Below are 13,474 nucleotides of genomic sequence, written 5' to 3' on the forward strand. Positions count from 1 at the left end.
TTACAGTTGTTCTGGTCTCATATATACCTCTCAGCACTAGAAATGGGTTGGAATTTTATTTATATTTAAGTTACTAATTAACTAGAATGACCTTAAGCTTTCCAAATAAACATTTTTCTGTTAAAAACATATTTTACATTAATACTTTATAAGATGTATTGTAAAAATAGAAGGGGACTCTAATAGTTTGTGCACCATTTTTATTTAAAGATCTTAGTGTACTGATACTGAAGATTAATCACTTTCCATTATGTGATGTTTACACGTTTAGTATTGGCATTTCAAAAGTAGATGTGAAAGATGAACTATAAACAAAAATGATAAAAATAAACCCACATTCCATTTTGAAAATCAAATGAAGATTTCAGTTTTGAACTCAGATTCAACCATAATTAATGCAAGACACATGTTGGAAAAAAAAAGTTCCATGTGGCAATGCACCCCCACCCTCTGTCCAGGATCCTTTCCTGGATCTCTTCAGCTCTGGTTACAGCCCTGACTGAACCTTGGGCTTACAGGAAGGCAGCGTGGTCCGCGGAACTGTCTCTTTTCCTGCGTGCTTTTAAGCACAGCAACGAAGAGGAGCCAACTTCCCTTCCTGCTGCCAAGCAGGCTCTCTGCTTTGCCTGGCTGCGACGGTACCTGCCAAAATGCTTCCCTGCTTCCCGAAGGTGAGGATCTGCCCGTGCCTGGGAGAGGAGCCGAAGGAGCCGAGCCGAGGCCTGGCGGCAGGGTGCAGGGTCTGGCTGAACGCCGAGGAGGCACCAGCAGGCAGCTCGCCCTCCCTGTCGCGCCCAGCGCTCAGCTACGGCAGCCGAGCCCTGGCGCTTGCAGCTTAGGAGTAGGAAATCCCGCTTCGTCGCAGCCAGCTGCTCTGGCCCTAAGAACTGGACTGCGCTGGGATTTCAACTGTGTTCCACGGCATCGGCTGGTTTTTCACTGAGGTCTGTATCACAGTTCCTTACGCCTTTCAAACCTCTCCAGCTGAACATGCCTTTTAAAATGAACAGCTAGGAAGCGTCGTTTCAGTAACAGCAAAACGGCTCACTGTAAAACTTAGAAATTAACTTCTCCAAAGCATTTCATCAGAGTGACGATACTCCTAGTAGCATTTCTCTAGCACTAAGCCTTTTAAAGATCCTGTGATCAGGAATCAAAAAGAAAATGTTCAAATTCACTGTAACTTGAAGGAAATTAACATTAAGGGAGGAATAAAAGTTTCTCTAGGATATCTCCATCAAATCACAATAGTTGCATTGCTGTTTTCTCTCAAAATGGCACCAAACATGTTCATTTACTCCACTGTCGAAAGGGCTGAAGGGACTTCATTTTCTCTACAGCTCAAAGAAGTGAGCAACTTACTTATGCAGTGTCCTTTACCAGACAACACTAAACCCAAATCCACCAATCTGTGTATTTGCTTACTTCACTTTCACATGCCTGAGTCTTTCTTGCTCCACTTACTTAAAATCACTCCTTTTATTATCCAAAGTCTGTATAAATTCCTGTTGATTTCCCTGCAGCAGTACAGCTTGTATACACTATGACAATACTGATAAGCAACTGTATAAAATCCAGATGATGGTCAACTCATTTTTGTCTGCAGTTGCTTAGATTTTTAAGTAGAAACTGTAATTAGGAGACCTTAACTAAAACAGTTCATGTTACACAAGAGGAGCTGCAGTGCTACGGTAACACCTCCACAAACAGCTGCACTACTGGAAGAAACAGTTGCTCTTAACAATTCCCCACATTTCTTTTTGCTTAATAAATTCAAGAGGATTTGACCTGGAAGAATGATCCTTTAAAAGGCCAAGCAGATCTCCAATTACCAGAAATGGCAGTGGCTGCCCAGTAACAGGGAGCTGTTTCTTAAAGAAGTCGGTCGTCTGTGCGCCTTCACCCGCTGAGTCTAAGAAGTGCTCTGCTTTGACGTGGTGGCTTTGGTTCACTGCGGTCACAAGTCAGTAATACACAAGTGAGGAAGAAGTAAGGAGGGCCTCGGCTGTTGGTGCACATGGCAGTAAGAGCAAGAACGCTGTCTCTGCAGGGTAACGTATTAAAAAAGGTGCAAAGTTGCTTCTAATCCTGAAGTGATGCCCATATTGCAGGTGACCCCTCCATGCTGATTCTCCAGGGGAAAGCACAGCTCCCACCTGACCTTCTGATAACCACTCCAAGACACGCACTAATGCCACGCAGTGTCCTGTGCACGTTTTCACACTGGCTGGGGCGTCCGGAGCAGTACTAACTTCACACAGAGGAGTACTGTAAGTAAGTGAAATACATTCCCTGCACATGACAACCTATCCGATAAACTTGCCTGTCTGATTTCTAAATGAGTTTTCAACCTCTACAAAGCAGGGTAATGCTTTATGTCAGCTTATAAAGAACTGCTATGATCTACATAATACAGACAACAACATACTGGCCTGTAAAACTTGCATCGTGCCCATAACTTGTGATCAAAACCGTAGCATACATCATTCTGGTGTAAAAGTCAGTATTTTTAAATTACTCCTGAAGCAACAGCTTTGCAGCATTAACAGAAGTAGGGCTTATGAACATCTTCATCAAAAAGAGAAGTTGATCGCTGATTCAGAAACTCTTGTCGGTATTTTTGTAACTCAAACACTGCATGGACTCAGTGGTACAGGGTACATCAAAGCCTCCTCCCCAAACAGTGCACATCTGTTTGTGAAATATATCTAAAGCTGGTCTTTCTGCCAGCTGTTTCCCCGGGTGATGAGACAACACTCTCATTCAAAATATCAAAGTAATACTGCGGCTGGTACAACATTGCTGACAGTTGTGGCTTGCTTGTTTTTAGCATCTCCTCTAGGTTTTGATAGGGGTCAGATTCAACTGCAATGTGAGATGAATACACAAAGTTTTCAAACCACATATGAGTCAGAGGTTTAGGTGTGGATGTAAAGTCTCTCTCTTCATTTTGTTTAGGGTAAGTCCAGGAAGAATCAATCTTATCTTCTGTTGGAGTAGAAGACATTTGGCTCCACAAATGTAATTTCTGGGCTTCAGACGTACTCTCCACTGCTAGAGCATCAGGCATGCAGTCATTTATTTTCAGTACTTTCTCAGAACCAATCTAAAGGAGAGTCAATAAAATATATATATATATATATCACTCAGTGAAAGAAGCTCAGAGTAAAGGAAGGGAAGTAATTACTTCAAACACACACCTCTAAAATTGCATTGTAAATTCTGTGAATTCAGTTCATACGGATGATTAACTGAATTTTCAGAAAGAAACATACAGGATGCTTGATGGAAGCTGCATTTTTTTGGGGGGGAATTTATCAAATAGTATTTAGAGACTTTTTAAAAGTTCAATATGACTAAATTTAATGAAGTAAGAAAAGATATCCCTTTATTTTACAGACTTGGCCAGGATTTTATCTATGCAATTTTCAGTGTGAAACAATAGCAATTGTAGGGCAGAAGTTTGTAGCCTCTAAGTTTTACAGATGACGTCTTCAGTGAACACTAGCAGCAAAACTTGCAATGGTTCCACATGTGCCAGGATGACAGAAACATGTTCCTAGTTTTGGGACCCTCATGTGCTGTATAAAGGCAGCGGCTCACGGTTTGGGGGGGCTGCAGGGGAAGCTAGAGGCCTTCTGCCCACCCCTTCTTCCCAGCCAGACCCAGGTGTGACATGACGGCCAAGGGAGGCAGGAGGGGGGCGCAGACAAAGCTCAAAGACCACGGCAAAGCGCACAGTTGTAAGGTACAGTCTGTTGTGCTCAGAGTTAGTTTTAAACGGCAATATTGGAAGAACAGCTGCCGGCATCACTGTCTGACTCTGCTTTCATGCTTTCTTTGCAGTAATGGACGTCAGAATACAAAGTGATCGCTGCAGAATCACACGAAAGGAGTTTTCCACAAAATGATGTCAAACCATGATGTTTGTTAGATTACATTTCTGTAAAATGAGTGTCACTCACTTTTAAATGCAGCCAGGACAGGAAAACAACAGCTTTTTGGGAAACTTTTCTAATCAAAGATTGGAAAAATTAAAAATATTAGATTTGTTCAGTGATCTTACCGTAAGCTCTTTAAGTGAAAGCACTTTGCTCTTGTTAGGACTAGGTATTACAGGACAGCAGCATTCTTTCACCCTGAAAACAGGAAAGCAAAACAAATAAGGATTTTGTTCCCTCACCAAAGCATATTCTACCAGCAGAAGCAACTGTTAGACGTGTACAGAAACAGCGGGAGATGATGACCATCTCGGAAATGCCACAAGCCAAACACTTACACCATCCACACAGTTGGACATTCAAAGGAAAAAATGAATGAGACCTTATAACAGGCTGGAGGAGAAAAGCTGCAGCTGTGGTTTGTGAACTACACTAGTTACATTCTCTGTCTACAGGAGAAAAAAAATGCATTATAACTTACCACTTCATCTTCCAGTGGCATAGAGCTGCCACTAGCAAGGGAACTATCACAAGCAGGACTAGAAGGTATAGCACGTTTGCTGTGGAAGAAAAATACTTTAAAATTTTGTTTTCAATTTCTTATTTGTTAAAAGTCAATACAGCCTGAGTTTCTGAGACAAAATAGCATCCTAAGGTCCATGTTGGATACCAACCACTAACTCAGCACTGAAATTGAGTGGTCTGTGATTTGTAAGTGGTTGCAGGGTATTTTGGCTGTAAATTCTGGGATACAGTTATATGTCTTCAGACATTGATTTCTCTTACAAAATTGAAATAGTAGCAGATGACTTTTAATTTGCCTTCTGCTTGCATTGGCTTCTAAGGATTTTATGCTGCCAGAGGAATCTCAGTATTTTTTTTGGTTAGAAGACAGAGTCTTGGGCTATGTTCGCACAAACTGTTTAGGCTATTGTGAGCTGGTCCCGACTGAAAGAACTTGTGCTCTCCCCTCTCCCTGGCAGGTTGCTCTAGCCGCTGCCCTCCGGGTCTGTGTGTTCCTACCACGAACCACAGCAGGGAACAGACGCAGGTTACGTTCTTCTTTCTTCTTTGCTCGTAAATTTAGAAATAGGTCAGGGCCATCCCCTGCTTTGATTCCCTGTGTAGCTGTACAAACGGCTGTGCCTGCGCCAGGGAAGCCTGGAGCGAGATATCGCTGGTGTAAGAGGGAGAGGAGAGGCAGAACAGCCTCTGCCTGTGATGGCAGCTAGTGTAAAACATGGTTTCCTTGCACAAGCCAACACCCTTTCCTCCCTCTCACCCTTTACTCCCAACCTCAAACAGATGTTTCAAAACTAGGTTTCTCCAATACGGAACACAAGTCTCAAGACACCTGAGGCTGCCGAGTGGTATTTTCAGGGAACAGAATTACAGGCATGTGATTTCCTGTTCTGCTTTGAAAATCAAATCTGCCCAGATTGCTCAAGCCAGTGATCTTCTCTTACTGACTTGTGAAGGAACTGACTCACTGACAAATTTAAAGAGTGATCAGAGTAAATATCAAAATCAGAAATTCAAGACTCCCAATAGAAATCACCTATTTGGACACAAGTCTGTAATTTTTCCGCAGATGACAGAACTAGCTAAATATAAATAAAATTCTTTAATGATCCACTGGCCAAGCAGATATGCATGTACGAAACTATTTTCAAGAAGGATATGAAATTTAAATAAGTTGTAAAATTTTTTTCATTTCTAAAATACAAAGACATAGCTACGTAAAAGCACCAAAATGTTGTCTTGGTGTGTGCCTTTCACTTCCCAGTTGGATCCTTTCTTAAAGGCAAGCTACCCAGAATTAAATGTTTTCCTTTAAGAAAGGAAGATTACTCTAATCGAGCATTCTCACATCCTTCTGCCAGGAACCAAATTATCATTGTCAATACTCACAGTTAAATGGCGTTTCTATGTAAACAAAGTTGGCAATGGGAGTCTCTCCTCCACCTGTATATGCTTTTACCACTAGTTTGTATTTTGTGTTTGGCATCAGGTGTTTCACAGTGTATCTCTTCTCCTCTGGGTTTTCAATTGTGTATTTACATAGCACTGAACCATCTAAAATGAAACCAGATGTTACAAATAAGTGTAACTGAGACCACTAAACCACTGAAATAACAGAACATTTACAAGTCACCTTCTTGGTAACAGCGCGCGTTCCTCTGTGAAAGAGGATGCATCCCGACTCACTGCCACTGGGCTACACTCACATCCCTTCTAAGGGGCCTGTCCACAGCCCAGCCCAGCCCGTGGCAGACCACCCAACAACTTCCTGTCAAACTACTCCTGCAACTATTTATTTTCATTTACTTTTACTACAGCTTTCTAAACAGAATTGATTTGGTCTTGACATTTTCTTTTTCTCTAAGATCCTGTAAATCCTAAAAGATTAAGAAATCTCTGCCTGAAAAGAAAAAAAAAAAAAAATCCCTGCCTCTGTCTTAGGCAACTCCAGCCCCAGGGAGAGGGAGTCCTCCCTTCCTCTTGCTCCCAGTCACACCCTTTATCTGCCAGCTCAGGCAAACTGAGAAGCAGCCAATCTTTGACTTAAATGCTTTAAGCCTTTCCTAACTGCAATGACTTGCAAAATTATGGTACTACTATTCATTCAGTTTTCATAGGAACTACTGCATAAGCCTCCTTCTGTTCAAATGAACCTTTTCAACCTGGTACTAATCTAATCAGCAGAAAGGATCTGAGACAGGATGTGACTCACCTGTGAGAAGAGGTAAGGGGAGGAAAAAAAAAAAAAGAAAAGCAAATACTCACATGCACACACACTGCACTGGAAACACGTGTAAATTTTAATGCATAAAATTCATCTGGAGCAGTTTTGGGTATGGAGTAGGAAAATAAGAAAAAATAAATAAATGTGGCTTTGTGCCACATCTCAGCTTAGCTCTGCTGCACAAGAAACTCCACTGTAGAGTACAGCCATGAATATTTTCACTGCAAAGGAATTTAAATGGGGAATTTCCACAGTGTTCCAACTCTTGAGGCAAATAAAAGGCATCCCATCTGTTTCTAAAATACTCCAAATCTTAGTAAAACTGACATGCTTTCTATGAGTCTCATCCAACTAGACCACAAACATCTGTTTCGAAAATTCATCCAGAACTTGGACTGCAAGAGGCAGAAACCCGACTCCTTCTACAGTACTGCAGGAACCCATTCTGAAGTTAACGGAAGGTTATACACATCTGTACAATGCCAGGACTGCTTCTGCCCATTAGCACCTCAAGCATTAGGGAAGAAGCAAAAGCAGCAGGTGTTGAAATCTGTATCTTGCCTAACGGTGCCAGTTTGCCTAACGTGAACTTTCCAAGAGATTGCAGTATCAGCTACAACCACACAGCCAATACCAGCAACTGAACTTCTTAAGCCAGTTACCTGAAAGAATGTGTTTTTTGGATTCTTTCAAATTGCAGTCCTCTTGCAAAGGAGACACATAAACATGGTAACCTCTCACAAAGCCAGGCTGTGACTCATCTGTGGGATAAGAATCCCAAGACACTGTCACTGCATGGAAAGTCAGATGAACTTTTTCCACAGTAGGGTCAAGCGGGGAGGCTAGAAGAAAGGAAACGGACGTTAAACATTCCACTTTTCTTCAAGAATGTTTATGTTCTTACCTGAAACAATTCTAAATTTCCAAGTGGTGTTTCAGTTTAAATCCTGCTTGTATTTACAAGCTTCACACACCCAAAGCATTCAAAAAACCTGTCAGCTTCACAAAGCATTCAGGTGATCCACATCGTTACACACAAAGCAGTGACTGCTAATCACAGTTCTCATTTAGCTACCCTGACTAATGTGGACTCTACCTGGTCACGGCACTAGTTAAACATCCTCGATATAAGCCATTTGCATTGTTTTACAACTTGTGCATGTTTTACTAATGACATAGAAACAACACAGCAAATGCATCTTCAGCTGGTTACAGGAAAAAGCCTGTAAAATATGTTGCCAACTTACGGAGCTCCTTGAAATAACCAGTCTTCTTCTCCAATAAGTAGACTGTATTAGCAACAGATCCATAGATGTGGAAGTTGTATCTCACCCCTGGCACAAACGAAGCTAGAAAATAGTCAAACTGATTACAAAAAATATTTTATCTTGGTTATGGGGTTCTACTTTTACTTTATTGCTTTAAACAGAGATCTATAATCCATTAGAAATCTTCTTTGAGTGCTATTGTGCTATTAAGTCAACTGAAGGAAACACCAGACAAGCCAATGCTTAGTGTACCTAACGTGAATTAGGTGTATTTATTCTCGCTGAAACAGAGAATTGAGATTTTAAAAATATTTTTATTGCCCTGGAGTATTCCAGATGAGCACACATTAGACTCTGAAAGCATCAAAGAGCAAGATAATTTCATTTCTGTTTCTGACACAAGCAAAGGTCATCTTTGGAACTGTTTACTATGTTATCCTCACAGACATTCACGCCCACTCACATTACCCAAATGCAACCCATTAAGGTATCAGATAATATTTTCTCTATTAAAGACTCTCACCACACTCTCTTTCAGTGTGGAGGCAGGCTCCCATAAAAACACCCCATGCGTCTGTACGAATTCAAGTGCAATTTGTTTAATGTATATTGTAATGTATTCTGTTAAATTTTGATCAAACATGTTCTATTTCAAAGCAAACTCAGCTGGCAGGGAGTCGAGGAAGGCTATAATCCTGCAGCTGCACAAGTACATCAGAATGACTTTCACACAGCCAGAAAGAATTCAGGTCTAATGGCCACACCAGGATATAAACACACAACTGATGCTAAGCAAGGACTGGTACTGAGACATGTTCTCTGTGGCACACTAAGAGTGCTGAACGGCTCGCTAGGCGGCGGGTGTCATATTGCCCGAGTCTAAACCTCTGTCCTGTGTTACAGATAAGGCAGAGCTCTATTCTGCTTCTCTCTTGCTGAAAATGGATTTTGAACTCCTTCATTAACTTTACTATCCTCCTTCAAGACTTCACCACAGGCTACTCAGAAGAGGTTTTGCCAAAATATTAGGCTGATTTCCAAGAAATAGGCTCAGTGGTACAGATACATGCGTGGTGTCTAACTCAGCTACCTGGCAAAACATGATGCCACCTGCTTTACATCTGTACTACATAGACTTCAGTATTCCACAGGGTTTGTATCCTAAATGTAATTCAAGGTCCAGAGCATAAGAACAGACACCAGAAAGAAAAATTATTCTGCTTTCACCTGAGCTGATCAGAGCACTGGAAGTGTTGGGCCCAAATCTCTTCCACTGAAGATCACAAGGCTGCAACTTTGGAAAGTTACACCAGTCAATAATATAACTGTCATATGTATTTCTAGGTTCCCAGGAAATAAAAATGCCATCATCTGTACTGTTAACCTGGTCTTCTTTAAGATCTGAAATGCTGAGCTCTTTTTCAGTGCCTATTGTAAACAAAATACAGTTTATATTATTTTCTAGTATTACACCACTCATGCATAAATGAGAGTTGATTCAGTTTCCATACTAAGCTGTTTAAAACACTAATAAATCGATTGTGTTCCGTTACTATCAGACATACGGCTCTTTCATACACTGAAAGCTGATCTCTAATTATTATGAACTGGTTGGTCAAAATCACCCTGCAGTTATGTTACCATGCATTTGTACAAAGAACTGAATTGCAGAAAAACAGAGCCATAAACAGTAAGCCACAAGAGGCTAATCATGTACAGAGATTTACAGAAGTCATTGGCTGCATCTATGGCATTTGTTGCAGGACTGAGGCCTAGCTTAAGGCTAAATATGTTTTAATCTATCACCGTGGAACACAGACTTTCTGCTGTGAGGGATGGATCAAGGTACTGCAGCTTAAATTACATAGAGCTACCACCTTAGAGGCCAATATACACAAATAATTTCCAAATAACAACAATTTTAGTTACAAGACCAGGTTAATTTATTCCCCCAAGATGATAAATTATCACTTCACATTAAACAGGCGAAAGCAAAACTCCTCTAATGGAAAACTAAATTTAACTGAAAATACTACTGTTACCTGCGACTCCAGGGATGATCACGACTGAAGGAAGTGAATAATTAACATTGTTCTTTGCCATGATACTGATTTTGTAAGGATGGTTATCAATGGAAATCCTTGTGTTATTATAGACTGATGAAATGGAGATGTGTTCAGGCTTAGAGTCCTCTTCTACTTTTTCCCAGGTTATTTCATATGAAATACTTCTTCCATTTGCTCGAAAACTTGATGCAGGCTGGGGGAAGAGTTATGTGCGTAGTAGAAAATTTTAACAGAAGATACCTAGTAAATTTTAATAAAACAGTTTATTTCTATAATGACGCAAGCACTTGCTTACAGATATGCATACAAATATTGGTTGAAATGGAAACATGCAAATCTCAGTAATGAAATTTGTATTGTAACTATGCTTGGAAAACTATACATAAGCATGTCTGAAATGCCAGAAAAGTACACCATCATACAGCTACATATGTTCTGAAACATGTTACATGTAATACTTGTGTTAGATTCTTAAAAGCCATTTTCATACTGAATTGCTATTATATACCTTTTGAGACTTACACATACAGACTTGTTAGAGTTTGAGGGAGAAGTTTCCAACTCCTTTATGTACAGTTTTGTTATTGTTTCTGTACCTATGTCTCACCTTCCAGAATAAGGTCACATTCCGCCCACCCAAAACTGGTGTAATTTCTCTCCAGATGTCCAGTTTCCCTGATGGAGCTGCAATAAATACAACAAAACAAGATGTTCTAGGTGCAGAAAGGATAAACAGTTTATTTCCTCCTCTTTGAAGAGATTCAGCCCCCGAAACCTCTCTTTCCGCCTGACCCCCACGTCTTGCCAAAACTTCATCCTTTAATTTCTTGCTCTCTTCATTCTTCTTCTGAATGACTGTCTGGCTCATTTCCCTGGAAAACCTTTCTTTGCTTGTAGTTCCCAGGTCCTTGTTCCTACTTCTACACAATTTCTCCAGCCTACATCTCTCACTGCCTGCACTGCATGAAATGCCAGAGACTAGCATAGCATGTAAGAGAACTATTTAAGAAGCCTCCTGAAAGTCTGCTTAGAGAGCTTCTACTTTTATGCATGCAACAGGCATCTGTTTAGCTACACGGCAAACAAGAAGCTGTAAATAGCAAATAGAGGTGGCAATCAAAGAACAGCCTTCAAGCTCCCCTTCCCAACAGATCAGACACACTTGCTTCCTCTGTTCTGATGGTTCGGGCTTCGCTCCACTCACTCCACCTCCAGAAGTGCTTAGCAACCCCACAGCGTACTCTGACTGTATATTCAGTGTATGGCTGCAGTCCATTCAGAGTGATGCTGGCATACTGGAATTGTGTGCTTGAACTATTGTGCTGCAGAACAGAACAACAGAGCAGATCAGTTTCATGAGAAAAAGGCTTTTGTCGGAGGAACTAGTTTTGCCTCTAGATCCTATGAATAGCAGGTTAAGCTCAACAAGGAAAACATAATTACGGAACAGTGGTCAAGAACAAAAGATATGGCAAAAGATCTGAAGACTGGGAAGCCCAGAAAGTAATGTGCAAGCCTCCTTTGTGTAATGGTCTGAGTAGAAGTCCTTTGTAATAGTCTGTAAAATGACCAGTCTTCACTTCAAAGCAGATATAATTTACTGAATCCTTATGCTCACCCTACTTGGGTCTCTTACTCAGTTCACATTAGCAGGAATCTGTTCTAGACATATGCAACTATCTACTGCTGCCTTTTCTTTCCATTTTTTCCCAGTCTTCCCTCCCCTTCCTCCTAAGAGTCAGGGTGAGTTCTGGTAAGGGTCAGAAAGTGAGCATGCTTTTTATTTCTCTTCTATCTCCTGCAATGGTCAGCTGCACAGGCCATTTGATCTACCAGCTCTTAGGCAGAATTGAATACTGCAGACAGAACACAGGTTGCTCCTGATCTTTATAATGTCTTTTAATATCACAGAATCGGTAAGGTTGGAAGGGACCTCTGGAGATCGTCTAGTCCAACCTCCCAAAGATTTCTTGGTGCTGGTTCCACTGGGGCTTGAACCCAGGACGTTCAGTGTGTAAAGCAGATGTGATAACCACACTATCCCTCAACCCCCCAATATGCTAGAGTCAAGCTACCTTTGTAAGAAGAAGGCTGAAGGGAAATCACAATACCTATACAAACAGCTGATCAACCTCACCGTGAAAAGGGTGGAACAAGACGAAAACTCTACTGAAACACTCTTCTTCAAGGAGTGGAAAAGAATGGAAAGAAAAACCAAACTGGGGTCCATTACTTGGAACCAGACAGGCCATTGTCATGTCAATGCCAATGGTACCCAGAAAGCTCCTGGACTAGTAGCAGAAAAGCCTGCTCCTTCAACACACCTCCCTATCACTTGTTTATAAGATGATATGAGTTATAAAAACACAAGCAATTGAAACTAGCAATAGCTGCAGTAACAGCAATTATAAGGCCCATTTGTATTTTCTTCTACTTCAACAAAACCTCATTCTGTTCAGCAAAGGACATAACTACACATGCAGAGCAGCCAGGGTAATACCTCAGTGTAAGAAGTGCTAACACTAATTCATACTCAGGACAAGTGCTGCCTGTGTGGATGACATCATCAGTGTAAACAGAGCTTGGGAGCTCTTACCAAGAAAAGAGAGCCTCTGCACCCTTCCAATATGCAGTGTATTCAAATTGCTGGGGAAATATTTTTTAATTCTAAGGCAGAAATATATTTACTATCCTTTTGTGTATGAAATTCAGGTTACATACCAGTTCTGCTTTCCCATCAGGGTGGAGCACTTCTGTCTCACAAAAGAGTTCAATTCCTTTGTTTCGATGTTTCCAATACAATGTGATTTCTATATCCGTACATTCTTCCCACAGTTGGAAAGGTGCAGAGGGATAAACTGCCAATGGAAATACAGGTTTGCTCTTGTAAAATACATAATAAATGAAATATTTAAAATTATTTTAGTTGAGGAATAAAAGTAAGAAATACAGTCTAAGATTTTTCTGCCTGTCTAGGGGAAAGAGACATGAATTAGTAAAAACTGATTTCAGAATATAAACATATCCTTGTAAGGAAATGTTCCCCTCCCAAAAAAAAAAAAAAAAAAAAAAACTTGCACTGCCTTGGGGATATTCTGGAACATCGCAAGGGAAAAACACAGTCAGAGACTTTTACCGCAAATCCAACAGAATTCTCCTTCCAGGGTCTGGGCAAGAGCTCAGACACAGTATAACAAGTAACGTTTGATTTCACTGCTATGTAAGTGGTACTAAGTGAGAGCAGCAGTTCTCAAATCTTCCCAGACCATCAGCTCAATTATAAGAAATAATACATGGCAATACGAGTGCATAGTATGTTTATAGCTGTGGGCCACTATGCTAGAACTTCATGAAGCATGAATTATAATTTGAGGAATTCCAGAATCAAAGAAGTTCACGTTTGACACAGAAAACCCCTGCTGTCACATGCAGAACTGCAAATGATATACTCGA

At 40.8% G+C, this 13,474-nt stretch overlaps 1 protein-coding gene across 3 annotated transcripts in view; it reads right to left on the reverse strand.

Annotated features, from left to right (window-relative positions):
• Positions 1 to 183: 183 nt before the first annotated feature.
• Positions 184 to 13,474, reverse strand: part of OSMR (oncostatin M receptor) — a 36,186-nt gene continuing 22,895 nt past the window's right edge. For 2 of the 3 annotated variants that reach the window (XM_062599989.1, XM_062599991.1), the window contains 11 exons: positions 12,743 to 12,879; positions 11,184 to 11,343; positions 10,629 to 10,705; positions 9,992 to 10,214; positions 9,183 to 9,383; positions 7,935 to 8,036; positions 7,350 to 7,529; positions 5,853 to 6,017; positions 4,423 to 4,501; positions 4,067 to 4,139; positions 184 to 3,106 (listed from right to left, as the gene is read on the reverse strand). In XM_062599989.1, coding sequence (XP_062455973.1) covers positions 2,663 to 3,106; positions 4,067 to 4,139; positions 4,423 to 4,501; positions 5,853 to 6,017; positions 7,350 to 7,529; positions 7,935 to 8,036; positions 9,183 to 9,383; positions 9,992 to 10,214; positions 10,629 to 10,705; positions 11,184 to 11,343; positions 12,743 to 12,879 — 1,841 coding nt within the window. In that variant the 3' untranslated portion in view covers positions 184 to 2,662. The remainder of the gene's footprint in view (positions 3,107 to 4,066; positions 4,140 to 4,422; positions 4,502 to 5,852; positions 6,018 to 7,349; positions 7,530 to 7,934; positions 8,037 to 9,182; positions 9,384 to 9,991; positions 10,215 to 10,628; positions 10,706 to 11,183; positions 11,344 to 12,742; positions 12,880 to 13,474) is intronic. The other variant, XM_062599990.1, reaches the window with a different exon arrangement.

This window comes from Rhea pennata, chromosome Z (assembly GCF_028389875.1).
Source record: "Rhea pennata isolate bPtePen1 chromosome Z, bPtePen1.pri, whole genome shotgun sequence".
Taxonomy (NCBI): Eukaryota; Metazoa; Chordata; class Aves; order Rheiformes; family Rheidae; genus Rhea; species Rhea pennata.